The sequence below is a fragment of the Branchiostoma floridae genome, unplaced genomic scaffold (genome assembly GCF_000003815.2).
Source record: "Branchiostoma floridae strain S238N-H82 unplaced genomic scaffold, Bfl_VNyyK Sc7u5tJ_1152, whole genome shotgun sequence".
Taxonomy (NCBI): Eukaryota; Metazoa; Chordata; class Leptocardii; order Amphioxiformes; family Branchiostomatidae; genus Branchiostoma; species Branchiostoma floridae.
In genome coordinates this window covers 102,971-122,437 of record NW_023365618.1, presented here as the reverse complement: position 1 = coordinate 122,437, position 19,467 = coordinate 102,971, and the positions used below count along the sequence as shown (strand labels likewise).

The 19,467-nt window shown below is 40.3% G+C and overlaps 2 protein-coding genes across 2 annotated transcripts in view; one reads left to right on the top strand and one right to left on the bottom strand.

Moving 5' to 3' along the window:
- The window catches only part of LOC118407280, a 42,272-nt gene extending 27,855 nt beyond the window's left edge, over positions 1-14,417 (top strand). Inside the window, exons 9-17 of the mRNA XM_035807735.1 lie at positions 1-211; positions 3,461-3,586; positions 4,375-4,644; positions 5,017-5,259; positions 6,417-6,653; positions 10,232-10,468; positions 10,785-11,074; positions 13,149-13,290; positions 14,189-14,417. Of these exons, the coding sequence (XP_035663628.1) occupies positions 1-211; positions 3,461-3,586; positions 4,375-4,644; positions 5,017-5,259; positions 6,417-6,653; positions 10,232-10,468; positions 10,785-11,074; positions 13,149-13,290; positions 14,189-14,208 (1,776 nt within the window). The 3' untranslated portion in view covers positions 14,209-14,417. The remainder of the gene's footprint in view (positions 212-3,460; positions 3,587-4,374; positions 4,645-5,016; positions 5,260-6,416; positions 6,654-10,231; positions 10,469-10,784; positions 11,075-13,148; positions 13,291-14,188) is intronic.
- Positions 14,418-15,591: 1,174 nt separating this feature from the next.
- Positions 15,592-19,037, bottom strand: LOC118407279 (UDP-glucuronosyltransferase 2C1-like). The gene is made up of 5 exons (XM_035807734.1): positions 18,669-19,037; positions 18,159-18,401; positions 17,527-17,746; positions 16,293-16,512; positions 15,592-16,016 (listed from the first exon to the last, which is right to left on the bottom strand). The coding sequence occupies exons 1-5, from the start codon at positions 19,035-19,037 to the stop codon at positions 15,734-15,736; spliced, it is 1,335 nt and encodes a 444-aa protein (XP_035663627.1). The 3' UTR covers positions 15,592-15,733.
- Positions 19,038-19,467: the final 430 nt, after the last annotated feature.

The following is a 19,467-nucleotide window of genomic DNA, read 5'->3' as shown; positions in this document are numbered from 1 at the left end:
GACGGCTTGCTGAAGTTTGTGTCGGTTGGTCCGGCTGGTGTTTGGGGTGTGAACGCGAATGACGACATCTTCTACCGTACGGGGACCTTCGGTAACGAGGCGTCTGCAGGCAGCGGTTGGGAGAACATCGAGGGGAAACTGAAGCAGATTTCATCGGGAGACAACATCGTCTGGGGAGTCAACGTTAACGACGACATCTTTATCAGAGAAGGTCAGTCAGATTACAAAATATAAGCTGACTTACACTTCCGTACACTTTTTTAAGGTTTAAGAGCCCTCCCGATGTGTTAACGGTGACGATTGGCCAGTGCTATAGTGGCTTAAAACCAGGCAGTTAGAAAAGCCTCATGTAAATACATGAGGACGGGGTGATAGTATTGTTATAACTAACATTTATAAATAGTTGAAATTCAATCATCCCTATTATTCTACAGTATTGGCCAAATGCAGACAAAAGCCATTTTTATTGACCAATGGCTAAATACGCCCTTGTTTATTATCTTCGCCAAGAAGATAATGATTTTGCCGACTTGGGTCTGTATATGTAGGTCAACAGGATATAAGTCGAGAAATTGTGGACGGAACTTTTTGATTTTTTGCAGGTGTGTAGCGGTTGTCAATAGGCATGCCTAGTTCGAAAATGGGTTACCTGGCGTTTTTCTACGGTACGGTAGCGAGCTTATTATTTTTTGGGGTGTTTTTTCGGGAAGCATAAGTCAAAATGCAGCTGGGCGATTTTCATGATATTTGGCAGGTGTGTAGCGGTTGTAGAAAGGATTGTCATGTGCGAGAATGGTTTAGCTACCTTTTACCTATGGTGCTGTAGCTGGCTTTGTATGTAAGTGCGTTTGTCTGTATGCAAGATAACTCAAGACGTTCTTGATGGATGCTAATGATATTTGGTTGATAGGTAGGGGACACAAAAAGAAAGGTCAAGTTCGATAATGGGCCTCCTGGCAACTTGTTTTGGTACTGCAAGTGAGCATCAAAGTTTGTGCCTAAATTTTCCAGAAGTGCCAGGTTCATGATTTTTAATGGTGGATAGCTGTTGGGACTAGGAGTGAATGGTGTAATTTTGGGCCTCCTAGCAGCTTGTTTGGAACTGCAGTGGGTCTTATAGCTCGTAACTTTTTAGATGGATAACCCCTGAGGGGATTGATCGATATTCTTTATTTTTGGGTAGGTAGGTACTTTGGGTGATCATCAACATAATGAGATGCAAATTATGTAAATCACTATCTATTTAAAATAATTACTTAGGGTAGCTTATCCTGGAGAAGCACACAGGGTGAAGGAGAAAGGTAATGTTACATGATACTCTATATGTCTGGACGTGTACAGTTCACCAGTGAGGGAAGGTGGTGACCTGGCTACACCAAATTAACCCTGACTCAACCAGCAAAAGGGAGAGAATCAGTCATGTGGAACCGAATTCGAAGTTTCCCCGAAGTCTAAGAGACCAGACCTGCCCAGCCCTTTATCCCGCTGGTCTGAGTTTTAATAAGATTTGTGGGCATGATTCTCTTCGCCAGAAGAGTAATGTTATTGGTTGTATGGGTCTATATGCTGGTGAACAGCATATAACTCGAGAAACTGTTAGTCAAGATCCCAAGGCAATTGGGCACCAATGCTACCCTACCAATGTGTGTGGACCATTAATCATCATTTATCATTCAAGCCCCTCAGACTGTAGCAAATTATCCTGATCTCCTTCCCCTGACATGATGGGCCAGTCACACCAAATTATCCCCCTGACCTCAGTCTACGGCCTTAGCACAGAGATGACCTCTCAACTTAAAGACAAATCAAAGGTGCAGCAGAACTAATTGATTATCCTGATGATACACATGTCATTGACCTGATAATTGTTTGCAGGGGAGAGAAGCATGAACAAGTGTCTCTAGGGCTCAGGGCTATATATTCAAACCAAATAAGCTCATTAGATCACCATTGCCCATGCTATGATATTGGTACACCAGTACTTCTTTGAGAGTCCAAATACCCAGGTCTAACAGTCAGTCAGTCAGTCGAGGACATCAGACATCAACTCGGGAAGCTTGCAGGACCCTTATAACAGCGGTTTATTCATTGTACTCCAAAAAGGCTCTGAGTGTCTAGAGATTATTTAATGTTTGCGCATAGAGAAATGTCTCAGTACCAGAGTGAAGATGCAGTAGCAGATGGGAGGAGTAACATGCCATACATTCATTTAGATAAAACTTAGGTGCACTTTATATTTTGCTTAAACCATCCTGTGTCGGTTAGCCGTCATATGACGCTTAACCGTCACCGGTCTAATAAGGAAATAAAGGGCGTATGATGGTATTTCCACAAACCGTCCTGATCCACCTCCGGACCTGGTCCTGGTTCGGTTCAGTGCGGGGCCGTGATGGTTTCTCCGTGAAAGAGAAACCATCACTGGTGACGGTAATAGGAGGGTGTGGGTCATACGCTAATGATGTGCTAACGAGACTGTAGCAATGGAAACATGTTTTTCCTCATTCTAATCTTTTGAGACATTGAAAGTCGTCAAATGTTCCAAGTGGAATGGCCATTTTCCTTCGGTACTGCAGTAGAATGTATGGGTGTTTGTAAACAACAATACCCGTGGTTAGATGGGATAGATAAATAGAATTTCCAACTGCTACAAACACACGTTCATGCAGTCGTTTGCTTTGGGGTAGGTGCTCTTTTAAAAATAGCACTACATGAATGAGACCTAATAGTCTTGAACAAAGGCATGATTATTTGGCGAAGAGATGTGTTTGTGGAACTCTAGTTTATATTTGACACGATATTAAACTCTGTTACTCCTAGATTTGAGCCATTTAAGTAAAGTAAACTCTCAAACAACGGTATGGGGTCAAAACTGACCCCAGGCGTATAAAAATATGTGCTATTGACACATGTCTGGTCGAAAACACCCCCCCCCCCTCGGGTTGTTAACAGTGCCATAACGCCTGGTCAAGAACTTGAATTGTGCAACCACCATGTAAAAGAAGGCAGGCATTGACTGAAAAGTGGGGTATAAACGTGATTACCTTATTTGTGATTCGAGCAATAACGAAAAGTCGAAATATGGCCGGTGGCAATTTTGTGCAATACTGGCCGATTATTACAAAAAAGTCACAATCTCTTTTGTAAGCTATGATTATCACTTAATGCTTGTAAAACTATTAGGATAGAGCACACAATAGAATGGATATAAATGACCCGGAACATGGACGCCCTTTATCGAATTGAACTAGGTCTAAAAATATCTTCTTGCAATATCGTTATTTGACAGGTTGGGACAAATTACACTTCCTTTATTTAAATTACTTTACAACAGAAAATCCATCACCACTCCCTTGTCGACTGAGTTTTTTATGACGTCACTACGTGTTGTGCGCATTTCTCAGCAAATAGACTTTATTCCGCCAGAGGGCGTGACTAACAGAACCGATTTTTTTCTCCTAAGGAATAAGCTCAAGTAACCCTACCGGAACTGGTTGGCGCAAGATTCCTGGAAAACTAAAGCAAATTGAGGCTAGTTCAAGTGGCCAGCAGGCGTGGGGTGTCAACTCAGGAGACTTAATTTTCCAACGTAAGTAACAGCTACAGAACCGTCAGACCATGACATTACACCATAGTATTGATAGTTTATCATGCCATCATATTGATGTATATTGCAAATAGCAATGACTCAAACAACTGGATATGGTTTGGATATGGATATAGATATGGAAACTGTCAGATGTTTTCAGATAACATCCGTTATCTTTCGTCAGTGACACTGAAGAAATCTAGCTAGAGAGCAGGTTTCATATCCTTACTATGAATTGTCTTAGCTTGTCTGACATTTAAATTTGTTTCCTTCGGAGAAAAAATCTCCCTTGTGTCTTTTGCATGTTAATTCATAGATATGATATAAAAAGCTGCTCTACTTACTAAAGGTAGTGGATTCTACATGAAACGTCTGGCCGTTTCCAAAGTCATATTCAGTTGCTTGAGTAATTGATATTTGGCGTATCTTATTACCTGTACGTCTATCCTTTATCAACGGAATTGGTGTATTTTCTCTTAGAATCGATCTTTACACATATTTTGACAAAAACTGTATAATCTTTTTATTGTTTGTAGTGGTCTATTTTGATTAATAGTTCAGGGTTTATCTTCAACACGTTTGAGGAGAGCTGATTGCGATTTTGCCCTTCATCAATTGTATGTACGTGTAACCAGTTAAAAGCGAGGAGCTGGCAAGAAGGACACCGCGTTAAGTGTTGCACAAATCCGATAAATTATCAGCCTTTGGTGGAAGCAGCCTGATGATCACCGTGTAGGCGGTATAGCTACAGGGTAGGAGGAATAAAGCAAGGTTTGTAATCATCCCAGGCAACCTCAATGCCAGGCGGCTCCCTTCAGGTCTTCAGCTGACCACCATCGATGGCTACTCCGTCCGTGCGGGAGACTGTCCAGGTAACGACATCTGGTCCATCTATGGAGACGGCATCACGCTGCAGCACTGTGCAGACAGGTGTGCGAGTCATCCCGACTGTGTCTCCTTCATGTTCCACGACAACAAGCGGTGCTTCCCGAAGACTAAGACTTGCACAGATACAACCAAGGACAACCCGAAGAACGTATTTTATGACAAAGAACTTGGTAAGCATATCATTTGCTTCATTTATTACTTCCTTTATTGGAAAAAAATACAATGAAAAATGTAGTTACCTGAATATTATATTCTCTATCTATGTTATAGTATCAAACCAATTTCAATTTTCTACTTCAGTTCTTTCCTTTTTATTTAAAACAAATATTTTGTTATTCTATAGTTTCTCTTCCGATTACTATTTATGAACACATAGACATTTCACGAAATAGCTCTTGAATTTTTTAAGTTTTCAAACACCAGTATTTAGTTATTAGAATATTCAGAGATAAGGGATAATGCAAAATATGTCAGTTTAAAATTGCCCCTTGTTTGCTGACATATATTTATAATTGTCGTTTTCTTCCATGTTCTTCGCAAAGCTGCTCAACAATTATTGGAGGCGGAGGGATACAATGTTCGTGTTGGTGACTGCCCTGGGAACGACATCTGGTCCATCTATGGGGACGGGATCACTCTAGAAGACTGTGCCGAACGCTGCACGAGTCACCCCGACTGTGTCGCCTTCATGTTCTTCGACAACAAGCGGTGCTTCCCCAAGACGAAAACTTGCAAGGACACCAGCAAGGACAACCCGAAGAACGTGTTCTACGACAAAAAGATCGGTGAGTATAGAGTTTCATTTTAACTAAATAAAATATGCCCCAATCTAGTAGATGTGTTTTTGTAAAGCTTCCACGAAGGCTAATACATGCAAAGACACTGACAAGGACAGTCCGAAAAACGTCTTCTACGACAAAACGATCCGTGAGTATAAATAGAGTTTCATCTTAACGAAATAAATCTCAATACATGCAAAGACACGAGGAAGGACAACTCGAAGAGCGTGTTCCATGACAAAAAGGTCTGTGAGTACAAAGTGAGGGGATGTTTTTGATACTGTAAATGCAGAAACTTTTGCGGTGGATTAATGTTCACGGTTTTCGCGGTGGCCACTTCATCGCGAACTTAAAACCACCGCGAACATTTTTTTCCATGTCAGTAAGAGACTACATACAGTACATGGTTCTACCGCGAAATTAAAACCACCGCATAAAGGCATTTTCTTGCTACAGCGAAACAAGATCCCCGCGAACTTAAATGCATTTACAGTAAGTAAGATATTCTAATCTGGTAGATATTGTAATCAGTGATCGCGATCGGTAGCCTACCATTGACCAAATATTTCGAACAACCTAACACATATTGACACCAAAATCTGACCTTCTTTAAGATACTATCGATTCAGAAGTAAAGAAGTGACAAAATGAACGGATGATTATATATATAAGGACTATGAACTCTGAGCTTTCGCTGTACTTTATGTTTTTCAATTCTTTGTTCTTAGATGTATTAGATCGATGTAATCTGTATCTCTGTTATACTCTATCTGACTTTTAACTCCGATCATGACCTCAATCAAAAGCAGCCTTCTTGTTGATTTAAGCTTCATTTGAATAAATATAGGTCCTAACGTACAGGTATTGTAGGCTGATTTCAATCAATTTTCAATTGACATGATATTAGAATATTCTTGTATTTGCAATTATGTAGTCAATTTTATTGTAGCTTCAGGTAGCCTTACGGATCGATGGTCCTGCTAAGAAACAATGGATCGCTTGATGCGATTTCTTTCCCATTAAGTATTGATTCAAGAACAAGAGTCGTACCACACTGTGCACTTCCAGTCATTCACAGACTACCCTCTCCAACCATTCCATTCTCACCGTCACTTGTGGCTGCGTTGCAAGCTTTTTAAAAACATTTCTTGTTTGTTTTTAAGACCCTCCACCAGTCGCCAGTGGTTTCACAGCACGCCGAGGGGACTGCCCTGGGAACGACATCTGGTCCATCTATGGGGACGGGATCACTCTAGAAGACTGCGCTGAACGCTGTACGAGTCACCCCGAATGTGTCGCCTTCATGTTTCACGACAACAAGCGGTGCTTCCCGAAGACTAAAACGTGCAAAGACACGACCAAGGACAACCCGAAGAACGTGTTCTACGACAAAGAAATCGGTGATTATAAATCTAGCTGTTTTTGTTTTTTTGTTCTAAACGAAAAGAACGTAGATAGACACTACGGTTACCAGATTTACAATTGCTTTTCACAGTTAAAAAATTTGCGTAAAAATACGCACATATAATGCCCACGAATATCCTCTTTTGTGTAGTTTGATGCTTTTTATGTTACATTTTTCGTTCCTGAAATCCGACCTTCCGGGCCCCGGTTTGGAAATGTGACGTAGGCCTTAATCGATCTACATTGTATTAGTTGGTATACCTGGTTGAGGGAGGTATGTCCAGAAATGGGGTAAATGTACGAAGTTTGTGTGTACGAACTTGTACGAACTTGTACGAAGTTAAAGGTAGATATAGACCGTAATCGGTAAACTTCGGAAGTTTTAAGTGACGTTATCTAAGTTCGTACAGGTAGGCAGGGTTGGTGTACGATGTACGATGTACGGAGTTAACAAATCTAAGTTCGTACAGGTAGGCAGGGTTGTTGTACGATGTACGATGTACGGAGTTAACAAATCTAAGTTCGTACAGGTAGGCAGGGTTGATGTACGATGTACGATGTACGGAGTTAACAAATCTAAGTTCGTACAGGTAGGCAGGGTTGGTGTACGATGTACGATGTACGGAGTTAACAAATCTAAGCTCGTACAGGTAGGCAGGGTTGGTGTACGATGTACGATGTACGGAGTTAACAAATCTAAGTTCGTACAGGTAGGCAGGGTTTATGTACGATGTACGATGTACGGAGTTAACAAATCTAAGTTCGTACAGGTAGGCAGGGTTGATGTACGATGTACGATGTACGGAGTTAACAAAATACATCGTACACCACTGTGGCACTGTAATGCAGAAAGGTCTAGGTATAATATAATTCAACTTTACGTGGTGATCGATGATGAGAGCATGTGATTAACGCGTGGCTGACCATGTGCGACAGGTGAAAGTAGAATAGAATACTGCGTACGGAGTTAGCATAACCCACAGCATAGTCAAAACATCTTGACTTCGTACACAAGGCCTGACCCATATGCGAAGATAGCATAACTCACGACAAAGTCAAAACATTTTAACTTCGTACTTCGTACATTAGGTCCGCCCCATGTACGAACTTAGTATAACCCACAAAATAGAAAACATTTTAACTCCGTACATCGTACATCGTACATTAGGTCCACCCCACGTACGAACTTAGTATAACCCACAAAATAGAAAACATTTTAACTTCGTACATCGTACTTCGTACATTAGGTCCGCCCCATGTACGAACTTAGCGTAGCTACGTCACAGATAATTGTCGACGTTTCCCGAACTTTGCCGACAGCAGTTGTCGGAAGTTGTCGGAAGCTAGAAGTTGTCGGAAATTACGTAGGCTGATCCAAACTTCGTACATTTCCCCCATTTCTGGACATGTATGGGTTGAGGAAGTAGAAAGGGTGAAATATGTATAGGTAAAGGAATAGTTATACCATGTTGTCATTTAAAGCGAATTGGAAATCTACTACGCTTACTGCTTTTAATGACAACAATGCATTTCTTAGAATATCCGAAAATACAAGTTTTTGAATTATTGGCATGTAGATCCTTAATTTATAAAACATGTCTATATGTATTATTATGAGGTTTTACAGGCAATTAATAATCATTTTCGAAAGACCTGATATCAGAATGTTTGGCCTTTTCTCATTTTGTAGCTAATTGATTACAATGATTTTGTCTTTCGATTTCGATCGATTAGAATTTCTATGAGACAAGGTAAATCAAAGCACCGTTTGGTTGACCTCGAGGTGTGAATTATTTTTGTGCCGTTTTCAGCGACGCCTGATGGGCGAGCTTAATAGTATAGTGTGGAACCGTTTCCAAAGTATTCTAAAAACTGTATAGGAATGTCAGGAATGTCAAAAGTCCGCGCATGCGTAGTTGCATCATGCCGGACTGTACCATTACCTCCACGGGTAAGCTTTCCAGTCGCCCAGGGCACGTACGTGCTCAGCAGTGTTTTCCGTATTCGCGCAAGGCAATTTTTGATTGATAGCTGTGCAAAATTGAGAAAAGCCTAGGACTTCAGACGTACCCGGATTGTAGTATGTAGTATGGTGGTCATGGAAATGTAAACAATTGAAACAGGGGGTACAAGATTGTGGAGATATGTTTCTCGGAAAATTACCTGTGAGTCGTGGAAATCACTTCCGGGTTCGTTCGTGGTTTATGTGTCCAGGAGTTTGGAAAGTTTGGTGGCCTTCTTCACCCTTAATATCTTTCTGTTTTCAAAAGTACAAACTGATGTGTGAAACAAGCATTGTTTGAGCTTAAAACATGTGGGGGTTGTGAGATAGCGATGTGATGGTTACCTTCGCCAAGAAAGTTATATTTTGGGTAGCGTTTGTATGTGTGTGCCGGTTGTAGAAGACCACCATAGCTCAAGAACGCCTGGATGAATTGTATTGATATTCGGTACGTGGGTAGGTCTTGTTGAGACCTGGAAGCGATAAGATTTTTGGCCTTCTAGTGGCCTGTTACGGTACTGCAGCGGAACTTCTTGGTTTGATATCTCGAGTTCTGGACATGCTGCGGCTATGAATCTTAAGTGGTAGACAGCTCTTGATGCTGTAAGTAAGTGGTATAGGTTTGGGCCCCCTAGCGGCTTATTTTGGAACTGCAGGACAGGTTTAGACTTAGGTGTCAGACTTCTAAAGGGAATAACTAAAGAAGGGGTTGACAGATTGTTATGGTTTTTGGTATGTGGATAGGTTACGTGATGCTTAATATAATTACATATTAATTATGAAGAATTATGCAGAGTGGAAGCTAATTTGCATAGTAAATTGGGAAACATACTCAGCTCAATTAAAGGACCATTACAACATGTGACCTTTGTAACTGAGAAAGAGGAGAATATTGATAAATAAATGCATAATTTGCATAATTAATGAGAAAATGCTATAATGTCATTTTGATAAATGACGGGAACTTCTTACTTGTAGCATTTGGAAGTTATGTACAAGTGAACATCGTTTAAAATTAACTATGCAAATTAGGTCCTAATTTGCATAAATTAGCAGAAAAGCCGACAAAAGTCTCCTTTCTTAACATATATTGCGCATGTCAATTTGTTGGAGATGATCAAGTTATATAGTTTATGCAAATGAGAGCCTTATTTGCATAATTCATGACAAACACAATTAATTCAGTAGAAAAATATTTTTATCGATCTATATATCTCTATATATATCTATATCGATACTGGAAAAAAACCTTTTTTTTTAGCATATTGTTATTTAGCTAGAGAGGATGATCAACTGATATCAAACAAACAAACTGATAACAAACAAACTGATATCATTCATGTAAAATGAGGCCCTGATTTGTAAAATCGATGAGGAGCATTTACATTAGTTCACCCTTCACTCACAAGGGACCCCCTTTGACAGCAATGCTCTATGAACATCGATCGCCAAACGAATGGAATACGACTATTAAAACCCATTAACAACAACAATCTGTAAAACTTATAAACATTAAAACCGTCGCTATGGCAATAATTTTAATTGCCACACTTTTTTTGTTTTCTTTTGAAGAGCGTCCACCGCCAGTCAACGGTTTCTCGGTACGCCGAGGCGACTGCCCTGGGAACGATATCTGGTCCATCTATGGAGACGGGATCACTCTACAGGACTGTGCGGACAGATGTGCGAGTCACCCCGACTGTGTCTCCTTCATGTTCTTCAACAACAAGCGGTGCTTCCCGAAGACTAAGACTTGCAAAGACACCAGCAATGACAATCCAAAGAACGTATTTTATGACAAAGACATCGGTAAGTGTCAGTATTTACATACGTTACCACAGGTATGGTGAAATATATAGTATTCGTAATGTTTCTAATCCTGCTTCTTTTTCTTTCTTCTCCTTTTCATTGAAGAAGTGTTCTAAGTTCGCACATGGGTAATTTTGGAACAGTCTATTGTTGCATGAAATATGATGGATGAAATATACTGTATTTGCTCTCGAGCAAATGTCGGTCTTTCAAGTCATATATATGTTAGAGGAAAGATTGTAGTGCCATGTTATACCATATAAAGGGAAACATTATGTATTTGTTTTTAAATTTTATCTATTTTTTTCTTCTTTAGTGTTGATGACGGCATCTTCCCAGCGTGGGCCCGGTTTTTCTGCCACCAACTCTGAACTCGACCTGCAAGAAACGTCCACAACTGCCGGAGCCTGGTCAGCACAGAGACCCTGGCTCATGTTCGACTTCGGACGGCCAAAGAAAGTGACCAGCGTGGTCACCCAAGGCCGGAGCTACAGTCCGGACTGGCCGGGGGATAGCCACTCGGAGTGGGTGACGTCTTACAGCATCTCATTTGGGAACGAGAGCGGAGACGACGCGTGGTACTTTGGGAACGACGGAGAAATTGTTGTAAGTCGGTGTAATTTAGTGCCAATTTGCCATTCTTTGCTTCCTGAAGATGGGTTAACAAAATATGATTGTATTGCAATGTATTAACACTCATCTGATGATGCATACATTTTCTTTTTGAATGTCACAATACGGACTCATTCTGTTTGGCTCATTTACATCTTTCTGGTAGTTCCTTTTTGATTTGTATACTCATACTGTTTCCCTAATCTATAAAGACTTATTTTGTCAATTTTTTTGGCTATAATTTTTCCAATAACTAATGCGTATTATCTTGGTTTAAGCCAACACTGATGAGAACTCACACTTTAATCTACAAATCTACAATAGTCCCATCATTTAACAATACTAGTTTCTAAAACAGTAATATCTATGCTATGATAACACCTATAATTCAACCGTTAACCATATTATAACTAAACAAGTTAGATTATATGTGAAGATTGAGAAATTTTTCACTTAGTTATGTATCATTGCCTGACACCAATAGATACACAGGTTCTGATACTCGTACCTATTATTTATGTTATGATGTTCTTTAACCCTATTCAGACCGGGCTTTTTTGGTCATCCCTGGACCGGGGGGGGGGGGGGCTTTTGAGGCCCTCCACTTTGAAGTCCTATAACTCTAAAACGACGTGCCGTAGGGCCACCAAATTTTTAGGACATGATATCGACATAATATCTGACAAGTTTTTGACGTTTGACGTTACGTTGACGTAAGATGACGTAATAATGACGTCATCAATTTGATTATATTGGCCGGACCCATGAAAAAAGGGTATTCTCAGAAAACTTCAAGTTATTCTACAAAAATGTAACAACAAGAGCAGATAACAGAATAATAATGTTTATTACGACTTGAGTTGCCAATAGCAACATCAATGACGTCATTATGACGTCATAAAATGACGTCATACACATCTAAGATACCAGTTGGGCTCCGCCATATTATATCCACCACCTTGAATTTTTAAAAATAGTTTTTTTGCAACAAATAATCACAAAGGACAATGGAAATAGACTTAATTCATTCATTTACATTGTTTTTGATGAAAAAATACCAGGTAGTTATAAATTTTAAGGGATAATTAGCTCGTTATTCTTGATCTGGCCATACGGTCCGCCATCTTGGATTTTGGGCCGATGACGTCATCAAATTAGCATAATTTATGCATATATAATTATGAAAGATATGCTAGATAATATAAGATTGTATTTATGTGACAAAATAGCAGTAATATAGCAAATAAATGTGAAAAATATATTGTTAGAACCAAAAATAGTGATTTTTGGCAAAACAGCCTGTCAACAAACGGTTGCCATGGCAACACGAAAATATGGAAAATTTGTCAAACTTCGTGAAATTGTTGCCAACAATATTTTAGGAAAACTCACCAAATTTGGTGGCCCTAGCGTAAGCCGTTCTGGCGTTATAGGACATCAAAGTAGGCGCGGGCCTCAAAAGCCCCCCCCGGTCTGAATAGGGTTAATGTATTAAATAAACTGTCATAACTGTCATAAAGCACTTTTTACATCATTCGGATACGTCGGCGTCTCAGTTTACCCCCAGAGTAACTTGTTGCTGTAATAGGTACGAAAAATAAATGTCAGCTATAAGTAGATTTTTCTCGTACCGTTTTGTGCTTAATGTAACATATTGTTGGGTTGCGTTTGGACCCCATCGGAAAAGACACATGCTTTTACTGGTTTAATGGTTTAAACTGATGCCAATCGCCCCATGAACGTTTGCTATATTTAAAAAAAATTACATTGTTATTTTATTGAGATCTCCATTAGACTTTACGACTTACAAATTTCTTAGCTAATAATTCATACCACATAATGCTGCTTTAATGTACGCATTGTTCCAGTGTTAAGCCGATTTTCTTTTTTGTAAGCAAATCTATACGTGGAAGCTATATGCTACATCTTAAGTACTTACTACTATACTTAATAATCCTATATTTTTTAACTAGTAGAATTTTAATCTGTATAGTGAACCATAAAAAAGTCACTATACTTTTTGTCGTGTCAATAAAGCTTGTTATTATTTATTATCCTCCAAACTCAGGTCTTCGAAGGAAACACTGACCGGGATTCCAAGGTGCGCCACGACCTCTCTGAATTCAGCGGCCCCATCACCGCGAGATATGTGAAGATCCACCCGCGGACCTGGCATGGCTGGGTGTCCATGAGAGCCGAACTCGGCACAGGTGAGCAAACCGTGTCGTCAATAATTTGGTGCATATAGATATTATGGCATTAGTCGCTTGTTTTACTTATTTTAAAATAGTACGCCAATATATATATGGACAGCTTTAAGAATGACAACGGCTTAAAGCAGTTTAATTTCCTAACAAGTAAAAGAAACGGTAACAATCCACACCCTCTCTCTCTCTCTCTCTCTCTCGCTCTCTCCCTTTCTCTCTCTTTCTATGCATATAATAAATACAAAATGTGTTCGAAGGAAAACTCATCTGTGTTGGTAGTATTCATATATGTAGAATTTATGATTCCTTCCGTCACAAACGAAAAAAGCGATGATTTAAATCCATATCACTTCTTTTTGTCAGCTCTCTGAATAACTGCGTTGTTTTTGCGGACATTGGAAGCGTGATGACATCAGGAGTGAATCAAAAGTGGTTGGGTTGACAGGGTTGATGAAGAACGCATTTGTGATTTACCGCACACAATGCACATGCAGGATAAAATATCAAGGGGCTGTGTTCAGTGACCGCCAATAGCAGAAACAGAAAATTGTAACCAATAAAACTAGTTTTTTTTTACCATAAAGACCCCATTTCATATGTCACAACATACTAGCCAAATATGTCGACCAGAACATATAGTAACTTTCAACAAGCTGCGCATTTTGGATCCTGAGCAGGACTACTTTGTGATGGGTGTGAAGGAAGCAATTTGCATCAAGGCCAATCAGCCCTATAAAAACCATACCGGTATCAAATTCCGTCATTCTGCTACCTTTGATTCACTACTGACGTCATTAATCTCCTAAGTGTCCGGAAAACCCGTGCAGTGAATAGAATAGCTGATGAAAGTCAATGGACAAACTATTGTAGATTTTACCCGTATTCTGTTTGTCATTTACAGATCCATATTCGGACGTTTAATCTGGCTACTTCACCAACCGGACAGACCAGGATGTGTCATCCACATAATCCGATGTTAATCGAAAATGCTAGTAGTTTGAATATATGCATATGATATCATGAAGCATATTCTGTAGATATGTTTTCCGCTTTTGAGTTAACATGTTACGATCATCTTTTTTTCACTTTATTGTATGCCAAATATGTGCGTAATAAACTTGCAAATGATCTATTGGTGTCATGTTCATTTTTGCCATCCTGCCTTTTCTTTGTTGTTCACGAGAGTCAGTCCATGCTTTGGTTAGAATTCCCTTTCCGGAAAATTCTCTGGTAGGAAATTTCATGGCAAATCATCCTTCCTAGTATCCTCCGTTTGAAATCCAAATATGCTCCATGCACATGACGTTTATCTTGTGCAGATAGTGGAAAAGTAGTTATTGATGACTTTGGCATGTTTAGTTTTTCAAGTAAGATATACCATTATTTACTTGTTCTACCAGTACATTCTTGTGATAATGACACTAAACATCCGGAAGTAATATCCGAATTTCATCCAGTTTTTGAGATAGGATTCTCTTTGAATATTCTTAACATGCGTATCGTCTGATCAATCTTATATTATTATCAATATTGCTGAATATACCGAAACAAGTCCGCTGTACAAGCATAGTATTTTATTGCAGAAATTATAAAATTTATGTTCAAAACGCGACAGCCTGAACGAAACTTTACTTAATACATGTCAGTTATAATTCGATAAAATAAACGATGATACTAAGATATAGATAAATGTAGGTAAATGACATATCGCGAACTTAAAAAGTTCGACAAAAATTAATTTACACATAAAAGTTAAGAATATACAAATTCTAACACACATACAAATTATAACACACAGATAACGTGATGATAATGTTCATAAATGCTATCTACAAATGACACTTAAATGACATTGAACATTGAAGACACATTGCTTCTAGAAAATGCAATGTAGAAGAATTCAACCAATTAAACGTAATGCTCACATCGTACAATCGAACAAACATAACTTCTGTTGCATGTTAAGTACATAATATGCAGTTTGTAGTGCACTATAGTATATAGATATTAAAAGAGCGTTGAAGTTAGTACATTGATAGACACGTCGATGCAAAGATATTTTGTTTCTTTAAAAACGTGAATACACTTTTGGACTACCTAAATTTAGGTTTTAACCTTTTCAACCCTTCTTTTCGTGTGTATTTCACAGTGAAATTTCAATGGGATTTTCTTTTCATGATGTTCTCCCTTTACTGGAGGGATACGAGACACAATTAGCAAAATTTTTTAACGCTGATTCACCTTTATCCATGAATACCCTACCCTTATTCATGATTATACAAAAGAATACAAGGCATGTAGGTAAGTAAACAGAGGGTGGTTCCAAGAAGTAATGTTTGTGATATTGCAGTTTTCAAAATGCTGTACCGCCAGATGACTTGATATGCCTAAATACTTTTTTTGAAAACGGATAAAGGTTACTCCGCGGATAACGTTACTTATCTGTTTACTGAGACTTAAGCTTGCCTTCAGTTTTACAACAAATCTTCTTACATACGAGCGAACAACTACACCACACTGTACCCAGGACAGTCGTACAGACAGCCAATAGAAACGCAGCCACGTCCAGCAGGTAGTACTGGTACCACGGCAGCTCCACGGCGCGTGCGCGGAGATGGGGCAGTCCGCCATGTTTGATGACGTGTTCTATCCACCAGACGGCCCGCTCCATGGGTGACTGGGGCTGGTCACGGTGCAGACGGGACAGGCGGGCTGCCGTCTCGCGGTAGCTGTAGAGAAGTGAGAGTTCCAATACTGTAAATGCTCACCTTTTACGGATTACAATGAAATTTGGTATTTGGGTAGGCCTCAATAGGCGAATGTTGAAATTGGCTTTAGGCTTCCTGTGTAATGTTGGTACTGGAGGAGAGGCAAGAAGCCGTGTAGGTTTGGTCCCCTGGCAGCTTACTCTTGAACTGCAAGAGCGTCTTTGTATAACTGACCACGAGAAAATATTTTGATGCATATGCCATCTGAAATGTAATGCGCGGAAGAATATGCAATACCTTTTGTTGGTGATGACCAGGGTGATGGCCTCGTACAGCTGGTCCGTAGTGACCGCGCTGAGGTCCAGCTTCACCCCCAGTCCCCTGGCCACGACCCGAGCGGCGTTACCGGGTTGATCGAAGAACAGCGGGAGGCAGACCATGGGCACCCCGTGATGTAAGGCCTCGTACGCTCCGTTAATCCCAGCGTGGGTGATGAACGCTCTGGTTTTGGGGTGGCCTGCAGCAAATCAAACAAAACAGAGAAAATGAAAATTCAGGGCTACACTATAAGGCCAAGTTGATTCAATTGTATGGATGACATCCGTGGGTGCATCAATTGTCGTCTGTTTTCAGAAATACAGTAAAAGCCGTTTAATTGCACATCCCAATTGCCAGCGTATTTTATGCAATTATCCAGGTGGTGCAACAATGCAAAGTTAACAAGCTGGACCGAACCGGTTTGGGATTTTGGGATTTCGTGCAATTGACAGAGGTGTGCGTTTATCCGTCGTGCAATTAACTGGCTTCTACAGTATCCAATAAAACACAAAGGAATAACTAGGCAATGACTAACATGAATTCATTTGACGATTAGGAAGGAAAAGGGACTTCAAGACAGGCAGGAAAACAATATTTTTCACTAGCACCATGACATAGTGTATGGAATGAAATACTTGAATGCAATAAGCGAAAATATAGCCATAACTATTCATTCATGGTTAGCTAACGATTGTAAAAGGGATCATGTAGGACAGTTCATGAGCTCATTTAATTGGCAATTTCGGGTGTGAGCCCTACGTTACCCGTTGGGAAGCGCTATGTCTGCCGAGCGAAATTTGTTCTAGGCCAGGTGCTAGATATTTTTTTCTAACTCGGAGTAAAAAGTCCATCCGGGACCTTGCAACAAATAGACGCCTTAGTCTCCCTTGAAAACACCGAGAGGTACCCCGCCGTGTCCGGTATACCTTCGGGACAAATTTGTGGCATTGGAGTCCGGTCGGGGCTACGCCAGCGACGGACATTACTGTAATTGTAACCGCATCATCAGTCGTTACCTATCATAAAGTTTATCTGTGTTGGTAAATAACAATATGGATAAACTAACTAACACTAAAATTGATTAGGACTTATCGATCCCAAATTTTCAGCGGACTCCGTCAGCTTTGTTAACGGAATGGACGGTAGGTCCGTACGTCCCAATGAATTTTTAATGTTGGTTTGTCAAAGTTGGTTTATACGTAAAGTCCTTTACCTAGTAAGTCGTTTTGAGGCAGCCAGTCCAGCAGCATGGTGTTGTTGCCCAGGCCGGTCGGCTTCTCCCCCGTGTACCGCCACACCACCTTCTGTCGGAGTCGGGCAAAGGCTGCAGCGAAGATTTCTGTCTTCTCCGGCGACATCGTCTTGACAATTGTCCCAAGGCTGACAACGATCACCCCATCGTCTCCTGCACTCTGGACGAAGGATTCTAGATCCTAGACAAGTAATTAATGGTTAGTAACCCTTCCGGAGAACTATATGGTCTTAGAAGGCTTGATTATTTGTAATAACCACGAATAAAATAACTGAGTGAGCAACGCGAAAGAGGTGATTTTATGACTAGGCAAACAACTGCCTTATGACGCCATTTACACCGAAGAATAGGTGCCTCTTTAATGTAATTATAATAAAGCCTATTAAAAATAACACATACAATAGATACAAATCCCTCTTTGGCGCATAGATTCTTTTATACAATACAATTTCTGACAAATTTACATTTGTTCTTTGGGTACATTTACATTTTGTCCTTTGGGTACATAATGAAATTACACATTTATTCATAACTAAAACGTCGAGATAAACAGAGAAGCAAAGAACGAAGCAGAACAATGTAGTAAAACTTACTTCGGCAAGTGGAGAGACTGCATCAATATGTAATCCACCTATCTGAATCATGTTGGGCATGGAGGGACCGGGAAAATCCAGAACGTGGTCGGTTTGATACAGCCACAGGTCAGTTTTAGACACAACACTCTGAATAGTTTCTTTTTCCCCGACGTACTTACGCACCAGTCCACCATACGTGTTACTCGCAACCCAACGTCCAAGCATGGGAAGAAGAGTTGCGAAGACGACATTTTGTACTCGCTGCGAAAAAGTCATGTTGTCGGTAAAATCAAACGGCCAAAAGGGCACATACGACAGTGGGAGCGGTACACCGGTAGCCTTGGTTTCGAGAAAATAGTGATCAACTCGCAATGTGGAAATGGAAGGGACTCTGTTACCCATATGTGCTGCAAGTATGGCGCCTATAGGAATGCAGGGGTCGAAAATGATGAGGCTATACTGTGATGCCTTCAGCCGACTCATCAGGTCAACGTCCCCAAGAAGCAAGTCACAGTGTTTTGTTATCACCTTAGACAGATTGATACCATGATTTGCATACTGGTACACCGACGTTTCTGAGTCTTGATTTGAATGAAGATTGCCATCAATTTGTTGGACTAAGGCATGGGTTCCTTCGTCATGAAATGTCTCAAACTTGAAGTCGGGCCTTTCCGTTTGTCGTTTCTCGGCGATGTCTTCTGGTACAACCACTGTGGTGGCATGGCCCCTGCGTACTAAAGCCTGTCCGATGTTCGCTAACGTGAACCAGTGACTCACACCGCATGGTGTAGGCACTAACAGAACGTTTGCTCCACTGGTTCTGTGCCGAACCAGAAGACCGAGGAAAACGATCAGAAGAGTGGAAGACTTTGATCCAACGCCCATGTTGTTGGCCATGGTATATTCTTATTGGTTAACGCAGAGATGGAAGGATGCCTACTACTTCTTCTAACGCAGAGATGTTCCTCACCGTTGTAACTGCAAAATACATGAACAATCGATGATGTCAAGGAATGTTGAATCCTTTCGCTCGTTAGTGTACGCTTGCGTGAGCGACAAGAGCATGATAGAGCTATTCAAACATGTGACATTCATAATTCAGAAAAAAATGATAATTGATAGAGTTTTAGAAGTTTGCGCCCCTTAGCGGCTTTCTTGAACTGCAGGGATCGATTCTTTTTAAAATTAGGAGATGAATAACTCAAGATGTGTACGGATAGTCATTGCCTTTTGTATGTTTTCCAAATGCATATACTCAGTACTTAGTCTGTGTAACACAAACTCCGCTGTCCAGGGCTGTAACTGGCCCCTCCCCGCGGAGTTTGTG